The sequence below is a fragment of the Culex quinquefasciatus genome, chromosome 1 (assembly GCF_015732765.1).
Source record: "Culex quinquefasciatus strain JHB chromosome 1, VPISU_Cqui_1.0_pri_paternal, whole genome shotgun sequence".
NCBI lineage: Eukaryota > Metazoa > Arthropoda > Insecta > Diptera > Culicidae > Culex > Culex quinquefasciatus.
In genome coordinates, this window is record NC_051861.1 from 106,873,943 (window position 1) to 106,892,907 (window position 18,965).

General features: G+C 36.9%; 2 protein-coding genes across 2 annotated transcripts in view; one reads left to right on the forward strand and one right to left on the reverse strand.

Annotated features, from left to right (window-relative positions):
• The window catches only part of LOC6050385 (serine/threonine-protein kinase 32A), a 299,642-nt gene that overhangs the window by 267,465 nt on the left and 13,212 nt on the right, over nucleotides 1–18,965 (reverse strand). The gene's annotated exons all lie outside the window — the stretch shown is intronic.
• On the forward strand, nucleotides 309–5,492 carry LOC119767441. Its single transcript, XM_038256046.1, has 2 exons — nucleotides 309–592; nucleotides 5,122–5,492. Exons 1-2 carry the CDS (start codon nucleotides 400–402, stop codon nucleotides 5,286–5,288), a joined length of 360 nt encoding a protein of 119 aa, XP_038111974.1. The 5' UTR covers nucleotides 309–399; the 3' UTR covers nucleotides 5,289–5,492.

Below are 18,965 nucleotides of genomic sequence, written 5' to 3' on the forward strand. Positions count from 1 at the left end.
TCTGTACCATGACAGATAAATCTGTACATGTGGCAACGCTGGCCCTGCTGATGGCGTCTTGACCCCCCCGCCCGCCCACTCTCCCTTCCGGATGGGAAACGTCTTGAGCTGATTTCGTTGCACACTGTGGAATTTGGGTGACGACATACTCCTAGTGGTGAGACAAAGTTGACTTTTGAAATACTAGGCGTCTCCATCTGATTTCATCTAGCTCTACAATCTGCTTGCGTAAAGCCTGGGCGATGAATAGAGCGAATGCGTAACGTGATTTTCGGATGGTCCCACTTTGTTTACATCTACAAAGTAGGAAGCTCGCTTGGTTTCGACAGCTTCGAGAGAGTAGACGTGTTGTGACGTGCGCGCTAAAGGCATCGTTGCGTGCCTCGAGTTGTTTGACAGATGGAGGTGGAAGAGACCTCCGAGAGGGATGATTTCCAACTCATCCCCGGAAATCGGAAGCGGAAGAAGACCCCTGAGAATGTGCTCAGCAACAACAAGCTCATCCCGCTAGCGGAAAACGAAAACAACAACAATGCCAGCCCAGCAGGAGGAGGAGACGCCCCGGCGGCTCCACCACCCGGTCAGTCGGCAGGTAAACAAAAGCAACCACCTTTGGTGGTGAAGAACACCACGGATTTTTACAAGCTCGTGGCGATAGTTGTAAGATTTGGTTTCGACCCGATTTACAAACTAACCCAATTTGGTACCAAGGTGACCTACTTCTCTGTCAAAGATTTTGACAAGTTGCAGGAGCTTCTCAATAGGAAGAAAGTGGAATTCTACACCCACGAACGACGGAGCGAACAAAATCATCGGTTTGTTCTTCGTGTTTCGCCTGATGAACTGAAACCGGATGAGGTCAAGTACCTGCTCAAGCTGGACGCGCTGGAGGTGCATGTCATCAAACGGAAGAAAAAATCCACCGTGGACGGAACTCCGTATATTATTGTCTTCCCCATGGGATACACTAATCTGAAGAAGCTCTCTGAAATGAAGGCTGTGGCAAGCACTATCATCCGGTGGGAGGCATACAGGAACAAGCGGCCAAACGTGACCCAGTGCAGGAACTGCTTGCAGCTGGGCCATGGGACCAAGAACTGCCACCTCAAGGGGAAGTACAACAACTGTAGGGGTCCCCACAAGACGGACGAGTGCAATGTCCAGTTACCCCAAGCGTGCGGACTTTATCCGAAACCAAAACCGTCGACAAACCGTCGACAGTTCCCTCGGCTGCCGGGCGCAGTTCCGGATGGAGAATCGAAGGGTCGCCCTCGACCCGCAGGAAGCAGCCAAGGAAGCTCCCGAGACGGTGGAGCCACGAAAGAGGAAGCCGGGGAGGTGCTCTACAGTTCGGCTGAGCTGTGGGGCATTTTCCCCGAATACATTGGCAGGTTCAAGACCTGCAAGACCCGCTTGAACCAAGTAACCCTAGTCAGTTACATGATCTCTAAGTATGGATTGTAAGGAGTTTTTTTATTATTATTATAAATTAGATTTTAAACCGATGCTCGGTCCCAACCTGGTCGTAGCACCTAAACGGATCTAATAAAAATAAGTTATGAATAAATAAAAAATAGGAAGCTGTTCAAGCACAGACCTGACCTTTTTCTTACTGGTAAAATGAGCTGTTTTATAATCAGTTGTTTGCGAGTGTTTTCAAGTTTGGATCGGATAGTAGAGGTTTTTTTTAACGGATGACGAAGAACTGCGGCGAGACTGTCATTCTACAATAACGCAGATGAATTCCCTGGCTGATTTTGGATCCCGACAGCTCTTCCTGGTCCAGCGAAAAAACATCGCTAATTCTAGCGGAGCTGATCCAACAAACAGAGAAGACTTTCACTAAACCAGTAGGTTTTCGAACGGAATCAAATTAAGGTTAAGACAGCTTCTAGATGGAAACATCCGCATCGACTCCATAACGTCATGATTCAAATTCCCGGACGCTTCGAAATCCGGACACCTTATATTTTATCAATTATTTGGATATAAGTTCGCATAATTATTGTCAAAACTGTGTTATTTGATAAATTCTAACATCAACTTTCATTGAAAGTTTGTTTGAACGCTGTAGCCAATGTCCAAACAATAAAATTAAATAAAAATATGAGTTTACCAAATCTGTGAAACGTTTCGCTGAAATGTTTCATAGGCGTCCGAAGCACCGGGAAAGCAAAACAGAAATTTGTGGTTCTGATTTCCGCAAATTCTTGCAGTTTTTTATACAAAATATCGATTGTTTTGATGTTAACAGCTAATTTGAGAACTAAAGAATGCCATTCACTATCATTCCAGTCCAAATTTGTGCGATTCATAAGCAAAATCGAATGTCCGGATTTCGAATCAGCTTTTATCAGTGTCCGGGATTCAAAGCCCAGCAAGTCAATTTAATTTTGAAATTCTGATAAAAATTGATAGAAAAGACATATTTTGCATGCACTCTCTCAAAATTGACTGTTTATACTACATCCTGATGATATTTCTTCATTTCCAACTTATCAAATGATTTCTTGCCAGCTATAACAAAAATTAAATGCTACTAAGTGTCCGGATTTTGAATCATGACGTTCAACTTTTTAAAGATTTCTTGACTTTAACTCAAGATTCTTAAAATTCATTCTTGAACAATTTTTTCATTCTTGAAAAAAAAACTTTTTTTTAAATGACCGATAACAATACTTTCTACTTTTGGCGAACAGTAAATTGGTTCCACTTTGACAGTTCAAAATTGGGGCCGTTTTGCAAACCACTATTCAGCACCCAGCGTGAAGCTAACAAACAGAAATCAAATCTGTTCAATTTGTGTTTTTTTTTATATTCATCGTGGCCTCCTTATCTCAAAGAAGTTTTTTTGGTCCTCTTAAACACAAAAAATATAAATCTTAAAATAAGGTTTTTGGAAATTCAACTTTTATCAATTATAAGATTATATTATAAGTTTAAAAACTTTATAGAGTGTTATTATTTTTAAGATGGTTCTCACAAGTTCCTAGAACATTGCCAAAGACCCAAAATCGATTAGAAAATTCCTTTGCAAGATACAGCTGCCAAATCCAATAAGGCAAAATCGCTGCTATGGTCAAATCCCCATCAAAAGTTATATGTAGTCAAATTTCAAACTTATTGAAATCTAAAATTAAAATGCCTTGAAATCGGCCGATTTAATGGATAACTCTTGGGTAAAATCAAATTTCTAATACAATTTTATTTTTTTGCTTCAATTATAATGTACCAGGATTAAATTGAAACACTCCAGGTCCTTAGAGAAAGTTAAGATCTCATGGTAATGTGCAACAATTTCCACTTCAACCGTGCGGGAAACCGATGGTGGGATAATTCGTGCGTTCCAGACTGTCAAAATACCAAAACGTCACGGCTATTATTCGATTCGCAACTTTTGTTCGTGTTTGAAGTTTCGGCCCGGGGCTCTGATGTTTTGCAGTCTTTGAAATGTTCTTAGTTTTACAAAAGTTTTTTTTTTTGTTCGTGTTCGTTTTCTTTCAGACAAAAACCTTTAAAAAAGTGGATGTTTTTGCTTTTTTCTGAACATTATTGTGGATTTTGCTGGTAGCTGGATTTTCTGGCACGGTCTTTGGAAACGGTCGTGGATAGACTTAGGGGTTCCCAACCGGAGTTAAAAAGTTCAAGTTATAAAAAAAATATGGATTAAACTTTTGATTTTTAATCACTTCTCAGACATCAGTAATAATTACCCGAACATGTACTAATAAATTTTATTCAGTCGGAAAAATATTATTTTTCTTGAAAAAAGTTACATGTTTATCAACATGATCACCCCTAATCCTGGCTCGATGCCGCCATCATGCGACCGTGTACTCCGTTTGTTTGTCAACAAAGCTGCAGCTGGATGGTGCTCAAGTGACAGTTCACGTTCACGTTCAGACTGCTTGTTTACAAACGTAAATTCGCTCTATTTAACTGTTACTACGGAAACAATTGCCTTCTAAAAATAATGAAAAACAATTTAAAAAAATTAAACAGAAAACTTATAGGCAATGTTTGGCAAACCTTCTAGACTAAACTCAAATTTCTCGAAAACTACTAAAATGTTATGAAATGAACTCTTTCATTTTGTACAATTTTACAAATGATATTTTCCACCATGCACCCAAGTGATGGGTGGCAAACCTCCCCGACAATCCTGCCCGATACATTTACTGTTTTATACAATATTTGCGTTTCCTCCGTTCGCTTTTTCAACTCCCAGCTCGACCCAGATGTCGTTACGACACACACATAAAAAAAAAAAAAAACAGAAAACAACCAACCGAAAAAGGACTATTTCCTACCACACCCCACCCCTCCACCAAAAAAGGGCACAAAACCCAAAAGACGGACGCGATTTCGCGAGAATTTTGCGGCGATCCAACGCGGAGCAAACACAACTTCAAACCAAACCGAGTTCGACCGGGATCCATCCGGGTCAGGATTATGAGCTCTTTGGTTTTTTGGGGTTTTTTGTTGTTGCCTTCGATGGTGTGGTCTCTCCCCGGAAGGTGCAGTTTCGCGCTTCGCGGAAGTAGCACAGACAATTGGAGGGTAAACTCTTTTGAGTTTCACTATACTCCTATTTCACGGATTACAAAATTCGAAAAAACGCGTTTAAAGTTGACTTGAAATTTCGTTTCCAATGCTTTATTTTAAAGTTCGATGGCATCTTCCGAAGAAAATAATTTCTATGCGTTAGTTTTGACTTAAGGAGGTATGGTCGTCATGGCCTAGTGGTTAGCATTTTTGCTTACCAATCCAAAGGACGGGGGATCGAACCCCGCCTCGAGCAACCTTGATTTTTCGTTCATATTCATCATTTCAAATTTCTGTGTTCTTAACTTTCTCGTTGGGAGCAGATGGGAATCGAACCCAGAACCATTCGCTTACAAAGCGAACACCGTAACCAGTCAGCCACGGCCGCTCCTCATTTTGCTTTGTTTGCGAGTTTGGCAAACTGTCAATAAAGAAAAAGTGCAAGTTTGTTTCTTTGTTTGTCATAGGCTAATACCTCCTTTACCTCGTTTTAGCTTCTGGACAACAGGTGGCGCTAGTCATTTTCGTAATTTCAAAAGAATACTCCAAAATTTCTCATCTGCTTGTCTATTGCAGAACGCCGGAAACGGACCACAAAATGGTGCGACTACGAAGGTTCTCGAGTGTCCCGGAATGGGTCGTGTGGCGGCTTCAAAATGACGGCGGGGTTTCGCAAAAAGGACTCGGCTCCGATTGACCCGGGCACTGGAGCAACCAGCAGGACGGGAGAGTCGTTCTATTAGGGGAGATCTAGATTTAAAAATAACAAGCAAAGGGGGGGGGTCGATGTTTTCGACTATACTTCAGAACGCATTACAGAGGGAGTTCGCTGATCGGAATTGCGGATTTGAATGGGCGAATTTCGTCGTGTTTTCTTGTCGAACGGGCTTTGGGCCAAATTGTGCTAAGAACGCAATTTTGTGCAATGCCTCACCTTTAGACATTCACAGAACCTCAAAATTTAATTTCAATCCTGAGATATTGAATAAAAACGTACATTGTTTTGTCATTCTTCTTATGAAAGAAGTTTCAATCTTGTCGTGCTATCTTGACACACCCTGACAATTGCTGTAAATGCGACAACTGGCCAAAGGGATTCCGGGTCAGAACACGTTCGACACACGTACATGCCCGACTACCGCTAACACTTATTGTTATTGTTTACATTGTGTGCTCTCGTTTTTGTGCATCAAGATAGCACGACAACGCCGAACTGACAGCTGTCAAAAGCATGTAACCAACAAACTAAATTGTCAAACCAGCGACTTGCTACTGTCCGCGGGCTGGCCGCGTCCTCCGGCCACGATGATGGCCGTTTTGGGGAGGGCTGCCCGAGGAAGATTAAATTCAACAACTGGCTTGGGGATTGCGGAAGTGGTTCGATAACGAGGATACGCTCCGGTCTGTCGGTCGGCGTTTGGGACTGTTTGGGCTGGTTTGTGCCGCAAGCCTGGTGCTCGACCTTTCTGCGTTGAAATAGGCGCGAGCCTATAATGTTGCCGAGTTTATGAACTTTTTGAACTGAGAGAGGGTTTTTGAGAGGGACTCGCTTCTATTGAATTGGGAAACAGGCTTGTGAGATGGGAAAATACTTTATCAGATATTATTTTTGATGCATAAAAGATAATTTAATTAAAATGAAGAAACAATACCTTTGATGTAACAAAAATTAATTAAAATATCTAAGCATTTAAGGAAAAAGAGCGAAGGTTGATATGTAATAGACATGACCACTATTACAAAGAAAATTGAAAGAGAATATTTCAAAGGTTTTTTTTTATAAAAATATATTGAATCAATATCAACTTACCTCTCCAATGTCAATGAGAGGAACCAGATGGATTTCTGGAACACGGAACATACAAAACTTAAATTCTTTAACCTAGCTCGCAGCTCTTGTCGGAGCCGCAATAAATTTCACCGGAAATCTTCCGAGCAAATAACGTCCACGTAGCATAAATCACGGCGCAACAGCGGATTCACGGTGTTGAGCCTGCCAACCACCAGAGCGGAAACGGCAGCAAAGGTTCTTCTTTCGAAGATGGCCGGAAGTGTTGGGAGAAAGAAAATTGACGTCCCGAAGCGTGCTGCTCGGTGTCGATGTGCCGAAGTAAAACAAAAAAAAACCTTTTCCGCTGGCCAACAGCTTGGGAGAGTAAACAAAAACGGGAAAAAAGCCGTTGCAATAAACAAAATGTGGCTGATGGAGTGCGGTCGTAAAATGATGACTGGCCTTGGAACGGAAGTTTGCCGGTGGCCTAGTGTTGCGAGCTGTTGGGAGCAACAGCTCCCACACACACTCTCTTTCCCTTCTTGGGACATTGCCAAGTTTGCCAGAGGGGAGGGAAAGTTGTGGAAAGTGAAAGTCAAGAATGAAGAAAATCGATAAGCTCATCGTGGCGTTTTTTTTTTTCAACTTGGAAGTCCTAGGAGCAACTTCACCGGCTCTTTGAACACTTGAAAAAAAAGTTGGAAATGGCTTTGTCATTGTAACTTAGGGTAGACGCATCTGTTTTGAATCTACCTTGATGTAGGTGATTTTTGACATCCTTCCGGATCGAACACAACAAGAATAATCCAAATCGGTTGAGTTTTCGCTGAGATACAGCCGGATGAAGTTGCATTTCCAATTTTGTATACTCAAATTCAAACCCGTTTGGTGTTACAAGTATTAAGTGGTGCAGAAGTATGGTTAACTAATTTCATAGGTTTTTTTTAATATACTCAAAGTGTCAGATTTAGTTAAAATCTGAAAACGGAATGCATTTTTGGATTATTTGGACATTTTTTTCACTAGGAGAAGATAATATTAGTGTCTAAATAATAAATTTTATTTGTTTTTAAAACGAGTATTGAAAAGCATTATGCTACATTATCTAAAGATGTTTTTAAAAATTGCATTTTTCAAATATTGACATCAAACAAGAGCAATTATAACTTTGATATAGTTATTTGCAATATGTGTGTTTTTTGTTTGTTAATCAAAATATCTTTCTTGCTGGACATTTTCAGAAATAAAAAAATATGTAGTATTGTATTTTCAATACGATTGCTTAAAACATGTACCAATATTTGCTGAGATAATAGACACTGAATACAATGAAACCAAAACGTGTTTTCCAAGGTTAATAACGATGAATTTATCAAGGCTCGAAAGCAATAACGATAACTCTCTCGTTATCGTCGGGACGATAATGATAATCTATTGTTATCATCATTTTGATAATTCTATCGATAACTCATTTTTATAATCTTTCTAAAATCGACTCAATCCAACCATATCATGTTAAATTTTCAATGCTTATGTCGCCCCCTCCCTCCCACCCTTCAAAATTGGTCTGAAAAATCAGGGTGCAAAAAATATGTTTCCAAAAAACTTCAAAGTCTCGTCAACTGAGAACAATCTAAAATGATTTTTTTTGCAATTCCGTCTTGAAATTTCCTACTTTTCCTGTCATTCTCGCGTGACGAAACAGCCTACTTTTATCTACTAAAAATAACAGAATCGAATAGAAACACATTTCAAAACAAATGCTAAAAAGTTCTACTTTTCAGCACTGAAATGGATGCTGAAAAGTAGAAATTTTCAGCACTAGTTTTGAAAAGTAGTACTTTTCAACATTTTTTTTTATTTAAACGATTAATTGACAAAATACATGAACATTCGACTTATAATTTCACTCAGTGGGTGTTTTTCAGAAATGCAAAAAATGTTGTATGGAACTCGTTGCAAACCTTGATTTTTTCAGCACTTGTCGTATTTATCCAACTCGGTGAACCTCGTTGGATAAATGTACGACAAGTGCTGAAAAAATCTTCTTTTTGCAACTTGTTGCATAAACTACTATTTCTGCACTGATAATCATATTTACCATGTTTGGGCTTGTCTAAAAATGTTTTGATTTTTTATGAAATTCGAAATTCGAACACCGCAAAATTTTTATTTTTCGCAGAAAATAAATTTTGTGTCAATCTTTTGATAGTTTGAAAACTCATGATGGCAAAACAACTGGACAGGTGTTTAATGCATTTTAAAACACTTTTTTCATTAAAATGTTGAAACCATGGCTCGTAATTTCAATGTTTATACTTTTTTATATTTTATTCCCCTCCTCCTTTCCCTCGACTTTGCTCAGAGTCGAGGGAAATAAACTTAAACAAATATTTGCAACGGCCTTGTTAAAGTTTGGAAAATACCAAATATTTTTTGAAAAATACCTTTTTTTTCTAAAATACTCAAAATATAAAAATTAATATCGAACTAAGAGAAATTTTGTATGCTTTTCGCCTTAAATATTAGATTTATTTTGAAAAAAAAAAATCTCAAATTACCGTATTTTTGAAAAAACTCAAATTTAAAAAAAAAATTTGGATGTCAAGCAAAGCGATTTTTTAATGCTTTTTCATCCCTTTAAAGTTTTTTTTAAATTACCAATTTTTTCACAAAAAAACTTATTTTTCTAAATACTCTAATTTCAAAAAAAAATCTAAATACTCTAAAAATAAAAAAGTTCTCAAAATACCGTATTTTTAAAAATATTCAAATTAAGAAAATATGTATTTTAAATATCGAGCATAGCGATTTTTTTAAAGCTTCTCTTTAAAGTTTTTTTAATTACCGATATTTCACACAAAAAAAACTTATTTTTCAAAATACTGTAATTCATTTTTTTTCTAAATACTCTAAAAATAAAAAAAATCTTAAAATACCGTATTTTTAAAAATACAGAAATTTAAAAAAATACATTTTGGATATCAAGCTTAGCGACTTTTTAAATGCTTTTTCATCTCTTTAAAGGTTTTTTTTAACTACCATTTTTTTCACAAAAATACGATTTTTTTCTAAAAAGCTTCAATTTCATAATTTGCAATACGGGTATCAAACGAATCGAAGTTTGTTATGCATTATCAAATTACTAGAGTCTTTTTTGGAAAATACAGAAATTATCACAAAATACCATATTTTTACAAAAATACTCAAAAAGTACTAAAATTATCAACATTTTGTGAAAATTTTAGTATTCAACAAAAAACTCTTATAAAGTAAAAACGCATACAAAATTTCGCTTCGTTTGATATCCGTGTTGCAAATTTTAAAAATTTTAGTATTTTCGAAAAATACTATATTTTGTTGAAATTTTAGTTTTCAACAAAAAAAAAACTCAAACGAAGTGAAAATCACCATCATCGTTATCGTTAGACGATATTTTTATCAAATGTATGTTTGATAGAAATTTACGTCTGTTTATCTCTTATTTCATGATGCAGTGTTACACACTTGTTCCAAAGTGAACTAAAGTGCAAAAATATTTACACCGACCATCACGTTGTAAACTGTAGTATCCGAAACAAAAACAACTCTAAAACAAAATCAATATTTCATCAACCGTGATCATAACACTAGCAAAAAGCCACTCGCATCAAGTACACTTCATTTGCTGTCTAAACACATGCGGGCCCGGCGGCTAATTAACATTTTCATCGATAAATCAACAAACCGGATCCTTCGTGAATCAAAACTAATTAAGTGGGGCTCGGCACATGTGTGACTGTGGGTGTGTTTGCTCACCATGAAAGTGTACACCAATTGATTAGATCCCCGATAAAGCTCGTGTTGAGCAAACTTCCGCACAAACAAGACGGCCCAAATTGGAACCTGACTTTGTGGAAGTAGTAAAATAGTGAATTTTGATTTTTGGTGGCTAAACGCATGCACAAAAGTATAGCTTTAGTTTGATTAAGCAGGTATTAGACTATGACAAACACACAAACTCGTAATTTTTCAACTCAAAATGCATGCACGCTGACGTTTCTACAAACAAATGCAGGTAAACAAACAAAACAGGTAAACTGACAAACTGTCAAAAATTGCGTGTTTGTTTGTTTGTCATAGACTGATGTCTGCTTTAGTATTACCAATGAAGCTGGTATCCCGTTACGTAGGCAATCAAACATATTGCGTTGGCAGTCAAACAAAACAATATTACAAATTTATTCGTACTTCTACCTTCTCGGAAAAAGGCTTATCACCCGCATGCACAAACCGGTGAAAAAATCCTCACCACACATCCGACCAATAGAGGGCTGATCCAGCCCATAAAGTGACAGCGGAGGAGGAGGAGGAAAAAACCTCCAGAGCTGTCAGGTCAGGAAGCCAGGAGTGATGGAGAGGTGGAGATACTTGATACCTATCATGCCATCGGTAAACACTGGCGGCACGGCACGGACCACCTTCCCTCTGGATGACGACGACGACAACTACGGCGAAGAGGGCGTCATACCGTTGCGCGCAGCTTGACATGTAGAAATAATAAACATTTATCTTGCGACTCAAAGGGTGTCTATACGTGAGGTCGTGTGGGTGTTTTTGTACGCGTTAAAGTGTGTTTGTGTAAAATGTGAAAGAGACCTTGAAAAGAGGTATAAATAGATTGTAGAAAATCAGGACAAGCACACATAATCATAATAAGGCTCACAGGCAAGCTGCAAACAACTTGAATAAGTCGCCAAGTCGTGTCGCGATCGCTAACACTTGAATTTGTTTAAAGCTTGACATGCTCCTCTATCGATTGTTACTCAAACTATTTTTAACCTACATTCAAGCGTTATTCAAGTAAACTGCATACATCTAAAAGTTTTCCAAAACAAATAAAACCTGTCAAACTCAGATCCCCTCACCCTTGTGAAATATTTCAATGCACCATGCACACAAAAGGACAAAGTTGCACCACTACAGCTTTGACATCGTGGTGATGGATGGGCATGTTTTTCCCCCACCACATTCCACGTTCAGCAAAGCAGTTCCGGAAGGAGATGGAACAGCAACGTCCTCCCGTAAGGTCATTATAGTGCAACCCATGAATGCCATTTGTTACTTCTCTGACACACACACACTTTAAACAAAACGGAAAAGTTTCGCGAGCGTGTTGAGGCCTGCTGGAATGAGATTCCCGTCAAATGTTAGACCAGGATGTGTCAACAGTTCTAGTTGCAGGAAAAGTGACTGACGGTGATAAGCATAGATGGTTTCCGAGTGGTGCTACATTTGTATTTGTTGCTGTTAAAACAATGTTTGAAAATGGCAAAAGGTCACAGTGTTCGGCACAAGGAAACAGAGCTGATATTTAGGACATTAAGTCAAAGAGAAATACTTTCGGACACTAGAAACATTGACTTTTCTCTTGAGAATTTTGATTACTGGTTTTTTTTTTTAAACTGATTTTTTTTACAAAATAACTTTTCCTAAAAAAATCAAAATTTCAAAATTTGCTATATGGGTATCAAACGAAGCGGAATTTTGTATGCTTTTTCAACCAATTTTTTTTTTAGAAAACACAAAACTTTTCACAAAATTACGTGTTTTTTCGAAAATATGCAAGCTATTCAAACATTTCAGTATGGGTATTTAACGAAGGGAAAGGTTGCTTTTTCACATTTTAAAAGATTTTTTGGAATATTACAGTTTACGCAAAAAAAATTTTTTTGGAAAATACTTAATTATTTAAATGATGAGTATTTTTGAAAAATACGGTATTTTGTGAAAATTAAGGTAAATCAACAAAAAAACTCTAATAAAGTGAAAAAAAATAATAAAGTGAAAATATAAACCAAATTTCAATTCGTTTGAATCCCATATTGCAAATTTTGAAAGTTTGAGTATTTTCAAAAAACATACGGATTAGTTAAGTTTTGGTATTTTTCTGAAAAATCCAATAAAGTGAAAAAGCATTCACAATTTTTCTTCGTTTGATCTTAAATTGCAAAATTTGAAAATATGATGAATATGGTTTCCAAAAATTACAATATTTTGTAAAAAAAAGTATTTTCCAAAAAAATAACTAATCAAATGAAAAAGCATACAAATATTCTCAAGAAAATATTTTTTTCGAAAAGATCGGAAAATTTCACGAATGTTTCATATTTTAACATTGTAAATCGGACCATTAATTGCTGAGATATCGACATTAGAAAATGGTGCGTTGTTTGGGTGAGACTTGGAAAACATTAATTTTCCTGTTTCTAAACACTTGCATGGCAATATCTCAGCAACTAAGGGTCGTATCAACAAAGCTCAAAAAAGCAAAATATATAAAAATTGTGGTTTAGTTGTGCGTTTTACCAGAATGCATTACTATGAATACAAATAGACGAGTTGTTCCTTTTTCCGCTATTTATCCGCTCTGCACTTATTTAAAAAAAATGAAAAACTGCGACTATTTTCAAAAAAGTCACCTAGAAATAGATTTAACTTTAAAACGGTGCACTTTATCAAAATTTCAATTTTTTGATTTCAAATTTGATTTTACATCGCAAAATGAAATTGAAAAGTTTTTGCGACCAATATTTCGATTTTTTGAAAAAAAAAAACAGTATTGATTTTTTGCACAACCTGGAAATTTCTGAAATGTTGGCATTTTATGTCCTCTAAACCAATTTTTTTATCGTGTATCATTTTTTATCAGTGTAGTCCATATCCATATCCTACAACTTTGCCGAAGACACCAAATCGATCAAAAAATTCCTTCAAAAGATACAGATTTTTGATTTTTTTTTGTATGGACAGCTGCCAAATTTGTATGGAAAATTATATGGACAAACTAATGATGCAAAATGGCTTCTTTGGGCATACCGAAGGCACCAAAAAAGTTTCAGTCGAATTAAAAAATACTAAAAAAAATCGAATGACCGAAATCTGAGAGAACTGCTCAGTTGCATTCCCCTGCGTTTTGAATCATTTTAAGCATGTTTGGGTTAATTTAAAAATCTCTTGAATTAAAAAAAAACAATTTTTAGTTTCGCAAAAAGTTTTTTTTTGCTTTTTTGTTTTCGTCAAAACTTTCATTTTTTGAAAACTAGTGATTGCAAAACAACTGAACTAGCGTAAAATGCATTTTAAACCACCTTTTCATGCAAATGTTAAGACTATGGTTTGTTATTAAGTTTTTTATAATTTTTACCCCCTGTTAATTGCAAAATATCTGTGTTTTTATTATAAAAGAAAGTCCCCGATCACGACAGAGCCACGAGGGACAAAATCTTTGAAAAAAATTGCATCGGCCTATCGATGAAATTAAATTTCAAAAATTTTGTATGCTTTTTCGCTTTTTTAAAGTTTTTATTGTATTTATTTATTTATTTAATATTTTTTTCTACTGAAATTATCACAAAATACCTTTAATTCAAAAAAACTCTAATTTTCAAAATTTGCAGTATGGGTATCAAACGTAGCGGAAAGTTGTGTGCTTTTTCATGTTTTTTAGGGAAATACAAAAAAATACAAAATTCCGTATTTTCCTAAAATGCTCATTTTTTTAAATTTACTATATGGGTACCAAACGAAGCAGAATTTGGTATGCCTTTTAGCCTTATTTAAGTTTATTTTGGAAAAAAAATTTCTCAAAATTCCATATTTTTCTAAAATACTCAAATTTTAAAAATTTGCAATATAGGTATAAAACGAACCGGAACAACTTAAGTTTTTTAAATACTGAATGTTTCACACTTTTTAAAAGTTCTTTTGGAAAATACTATAGTTTTCGCAAAAAAAAAAACGCATTTTTCGGAGAATACTTTTTTTTAATTTGCAGTATGTTGAGACACATTTAAAATTGAAAAATGCGGTATTTTGTGAAAATTTCAGTATATCAAAAAAACTCTAATAAAGTGAAAATATAAACCAAGTTTCAATACGTATCAACCCAGTGAAAGCATACCAAATTTATGTGAAAAAGCATACAAAATTTATCTTCGTTTGTTACCCATATTGCACTCATTAACTTTTTTAGAGTTTTGTGTAAAATACTATTTTTTTTCGAAAATACCATTTTTTTAAAAATATGTAAAAAAATTGGATTATTTTCGAAAAATACGGTATTTTGTAAAAATTTATGTAATTCAACAAAAAAAAACTCTAATAAACTGAAAACATAAATCAAATTTCAATTCGTTTGATGCCAATATTGCAAATTTTGAAACTTTTAGTATTTTCAAAAAACGTACAGTATTTTGTGAAAGTTTTAGTATTTTTCTTTAAAAAATCTAATTTAGTGAATAAGCATACAACATTTCTCTTCGTTTGGTCCCATATTGAAAATTGGAAAATTTTAGTATTTTCGAAAAAAAAAATACGTTAATTTGTGAAATTGTTTGGTACTTTCGCTTCACTTCGAATAGTTTCAAATTAATACGGTATTTTGTAAAAAATTTATAGATCATATCAATTTTCGCTTCGTTTTATACCCTTCTTGTAATTTACAAAAATATGAGAACTTTCGAAAAAAACGTTTTTTTGCGAACAATTTTAAATATTTATACTTTAAAACAATATTATAATTAAAAAAAAAATTGGTATGGTTGAAAAATGAATTATTGTCCATTATCGGCGATAAAATGATCGCCGATAGAATTATCGAAATAGTTATAGCGATAGATTATCGTTATCGTTATCGAGCCTCGATAATTTTATCGTTAACAACCTTGGTTTTTTCCATGTTATAGTATGTTTTAAACTATGTTTGAAGATATAACAAAAGATTTGAAGATTTCAAAAAGGAGTGTTAAATAATTCGAAAAACATTTTTTTTAAATTTGAATGTGTTAAAAAGTTAAGAAAATATGTATGAATTTCGTTATAAATCCTCATAGAAATTTACCCTTCTTTCTAATCTAATCTAATCTAATCAGACCCTAGCGCAGCCAATCTTTCGAAGGGATCCTGGAGAGTGCCTTAGGTTAGATGACGCCTAGCACTCTTCTTGTCATTTATTAACATTTGTAGTGCGCCATTGCATCGGAATGCATTGAAACATCACAAGCGTTAAAGCGGCCAGGCCTACTGCGTAAAGCCATATCGCAGAGATGACTCGTAATTGGGTTGAGTTTGAGCACTGATTGTCCGAACAACAACACAATTCTGAATCGACAGGGGAGGAAGAAGCGTGGGGACACACCACCATACGCTCCGTGATTTGGTAGTATTCGTTGGGAGCACCATTGTATACTACTTTGTGTAGCTCGCTAGTTAAATGTTCATGCCTGATGCCTCATTCCTTGAATCAGTCGTTCATAACAGATTGTGTAGTACATCAAGCCAAGATAACCAACAACGCCTGCGAGTACATCAGCCTAGAATTAATTACATTACAAATTTCCCGCACAAAATCTCATTAAAATTTCAAGTATCGGCACACCATACCCTCCATCGCATCAGTCATAGGAGCGCTATCGTGCCCGGAAAATCACCCACCGAAAACCCAACTCGACTCGAATTTCCCAGGAAAAACACGCAAAATTCACACCACCACGCACGCTGCTGTGTCGGCTTGTTTTGGGTGCCCTCACTCTTTCCGATTACTTCATAAAATTTTACGATAATGCCGCCGAGAAATGATGCATCATGGCGGGGATAGTCCCGGTTTTGGGGCACGTCACGACACTACGGACACACGCACTTTCACCGGAAAAATTTGTCCCGTGGAGATCCTTAATAATTTCTTATGGGGTCGTTTAACTGGAGGGTTAGGGTTTCCAGGAATCAAAACGTCATAAATGAGGCAGAAATTAGTAAAGTTCCAGCTCGGTTCGTGTTTTCGCAATGCTAAACGAAGCTGATGGTTGGTGTCTCTGCTAAATTCCATCTGGCGAAATCGATTTAAAACTTTTGGACAGAACTTATAGCAGAGACACCAACCAATACGTCAATTTAACATTCCAAAGACTTGAACCAAGCTAGTTAAGTTTGCTTTGGTCTGTTTTAAGGTCACCCTACCCCTCCGTACAACGTAGTTCCCCGTTGATACCCTCTACTCAGCGGCGGATAGCCTGCCAGAACCGGGGCTACTTTATGGTCCGGTACCGGCGGTGCCGTGTAGTTCTAGAGGTGATAACGATGGCACGCGCGTGACTCTGCAAAGCTGGTTGTGGCGCGGCTCGCCATTTGTTTTGTCCCCTGTCGTCATCGGAGGAAGAGACGCAACGAAACCCGTCGACAGCTAGGTCAACACGTGAAACTAGAGAAGGCCACGGGCTCCGGTAGTAACCTTCCGGATCCGGACGAGGGTTGGGGGGTCACTCAACGAGGGGTCATAACATTTACTCATTCAATCGTTCTGTTTACACTCTATTACTGGTGGTGGCCTTGCTTCGCGTGGACCATGCCGTGACGCTATCAAACTCTGTAAGGCAACGAAGGACAGTTTTTGGTTGATTGGGGATAACAGGACTGCTAATTGGGGTGTTCCGGAAACGGTGTAGCTCGCTTCTCGTCCAGGTCATGAACTCTGGACAACCCATCGCTCTTCAGCTAGTTCATACTTCACATCAACCGCGGTGAAGAATCTCAGCAACAAATCTGCGAAGCACCTCAACTCGGCGTATAATCCTCTTGCCTCGCAAGGACGACTCTCTCTCTCGCCCAGGAAGCTTTACTCAGCCCGAGCAGCTTTCACTGCTCGTTGACTTTTCAGAGCCAACCAACAAGGAGCGGAGGTGTGGCGGCGAAAGCAAACATTGCCCCACGCGCCGGACGACTAAGCTTTTACCCGGAACAGAGTCCAACGCCAGACAGTTCCGACCAATGAAGCGAGAGTTCACGGAGGTTGGAGCATAATTTCATTTCGTGGAAACTGCTGCTGCTGGCTTCCAGATATCACCATGTTGGCAGGCGCGGTATAATTTCTGTCACCGTCAGCGGCAGCTGAAAATGCAACTCCCCCCCTTGGAGACGTTGGAGATCGTTCTGAACACGTTCCAGGAGGAGAGCTCGCACATTAAACTTTAAAGCGTTACCTGACTCGTGGAGGCGACAGCAAGCTGTGCATTTTCTAATATGTAGTATTCTTCCTTTGAATTAACAGTTACTCTATCGAAGCAGGCTTGATCTAGTACTTTTTTGTCTGTACCAACTCCAGGGAGACGATTTCTACACCTAGACTGACCTAATGACCTAAATCAACCTAAATCAACACTTAGACTAGGACCAACATTTTGCTTTCTCATCCCACGCAAAGCGTGGTCAAGAAAAGATAACTGCCGTCAACTGGGATTGAACCCAGGTCAGCTGGGGTGAGAGGAGAGGCAACCAAGTTTAGCACTACACCTCCGACCCCTACAATAACTTTATATTTTATTGTAGCTCACTTATTTGGCAAATTTCCGTTACAATTCGCGATCAAAAGCTCAAAAATTCCGACAGATGGCGCAAAGCATCGAAGAATGACGATTCAGATTTTCGCTGTTCGGTTACATACAACTTAAAATTGAATTTACAGCTCATAGAACAACTTTTGAGAAAAAATTCAAGTAGTACGATTGTTAACTCTTTGCCCTCTATAAATTAACGCAATAAAAAAAATTGAAAAAAAAATAATTTTGAAAAAATAATATTATTTAAAATGATAGAGCATCAAAAGCTAACAAAGTATCAGCTCGAATTTTTGCTCAAAAGTTGTTTTGAACGCTGGAATTTAACAAAACAGAATTCGCATACATAACCTCAAAGGGCGGAAATTTCAATCGACATTCTTCGTTCTGTTCAGCTACTCAACACTAGGTGTCGCATGTCGTTTGGCTCTTGAACGGCAATAGGCTACAATCTTGTCGCACGTCGTTTTTTGACGTTTCGAGAAAAGCAATGTAAACAATCAGGGCTGCGGAGTCGGGTCATATTTCAAGCGACTCCGACACCAACTCCGGCTTTCTGAGTTAAGCCGACTTCGACTCCGACTCCGGCTCCGGCTTTCTGCAAATTGTTGACTCCGGCTCCGTTTCCGACACCTAATCTGTATTTATTTTAAATATTTAAAAAACGCATTTTCAGCACAACAACAATTTTCTGAGTAAGTTTAAATTTTGTTGTTGGAAAAATTGGAACATTTTATTTAACTACTTTAAATTTGCATTCATTTTTTTAAGTTAATAAGCTAGCTACACTAATTTTCAATTGTTTTTTTTTCAGCAAGTTTTCATTTACGGAAATTTCAGTAGTGCAGATTTCAGTAAATTTAACTGAATTCTGTAATGAGAAATTGGTGTGCAGTAACTATCAAAGACACCCTGGTTTTGATATAAACAATTTTCAAAGTAACTATTTTTTAAGATTGTTTGAGTTTATTTGAGAAGACGTACATGGAAATTGTGTGATCCAGCTCAGTACACACTTTAAACATACAAATCATGAGAAAATTCTAATATTTGAAAAATAAATTAAATTATATCAATTATATCACCCCGATTTAAGGCATTTAAAAAAAATAGACTTGTTTAACGATATTATTTAAGGATCAACACTTTAAGAATTTTGTAGAGATGTTGTAAACATTGGGGTAATCGATATATCTAATAAATTCAATTACTCATAAATGCAAAGTTGCATATGCGAGGCCTAAGAGCACCAGTTTACCTTTATTACAAAATTAGTTGCA

Excerpts from the sequence above, each read along its gene's own strand:
- LOC119767441 (XM_038256046.1), top strand. The coding sequence starts at position 400 with ATGGAGGTGGAAGAGACCTCCGAGAGGGATGATTTCCAACTCATCCCC. Across the intron at positions 593-5,121 it reads ACCACCCGGTCAGTCGGCAG|AACGCCGGAAACGGACCACA; the intron begins GTAAACAAAAGC and ends TGTCTATTGCAG.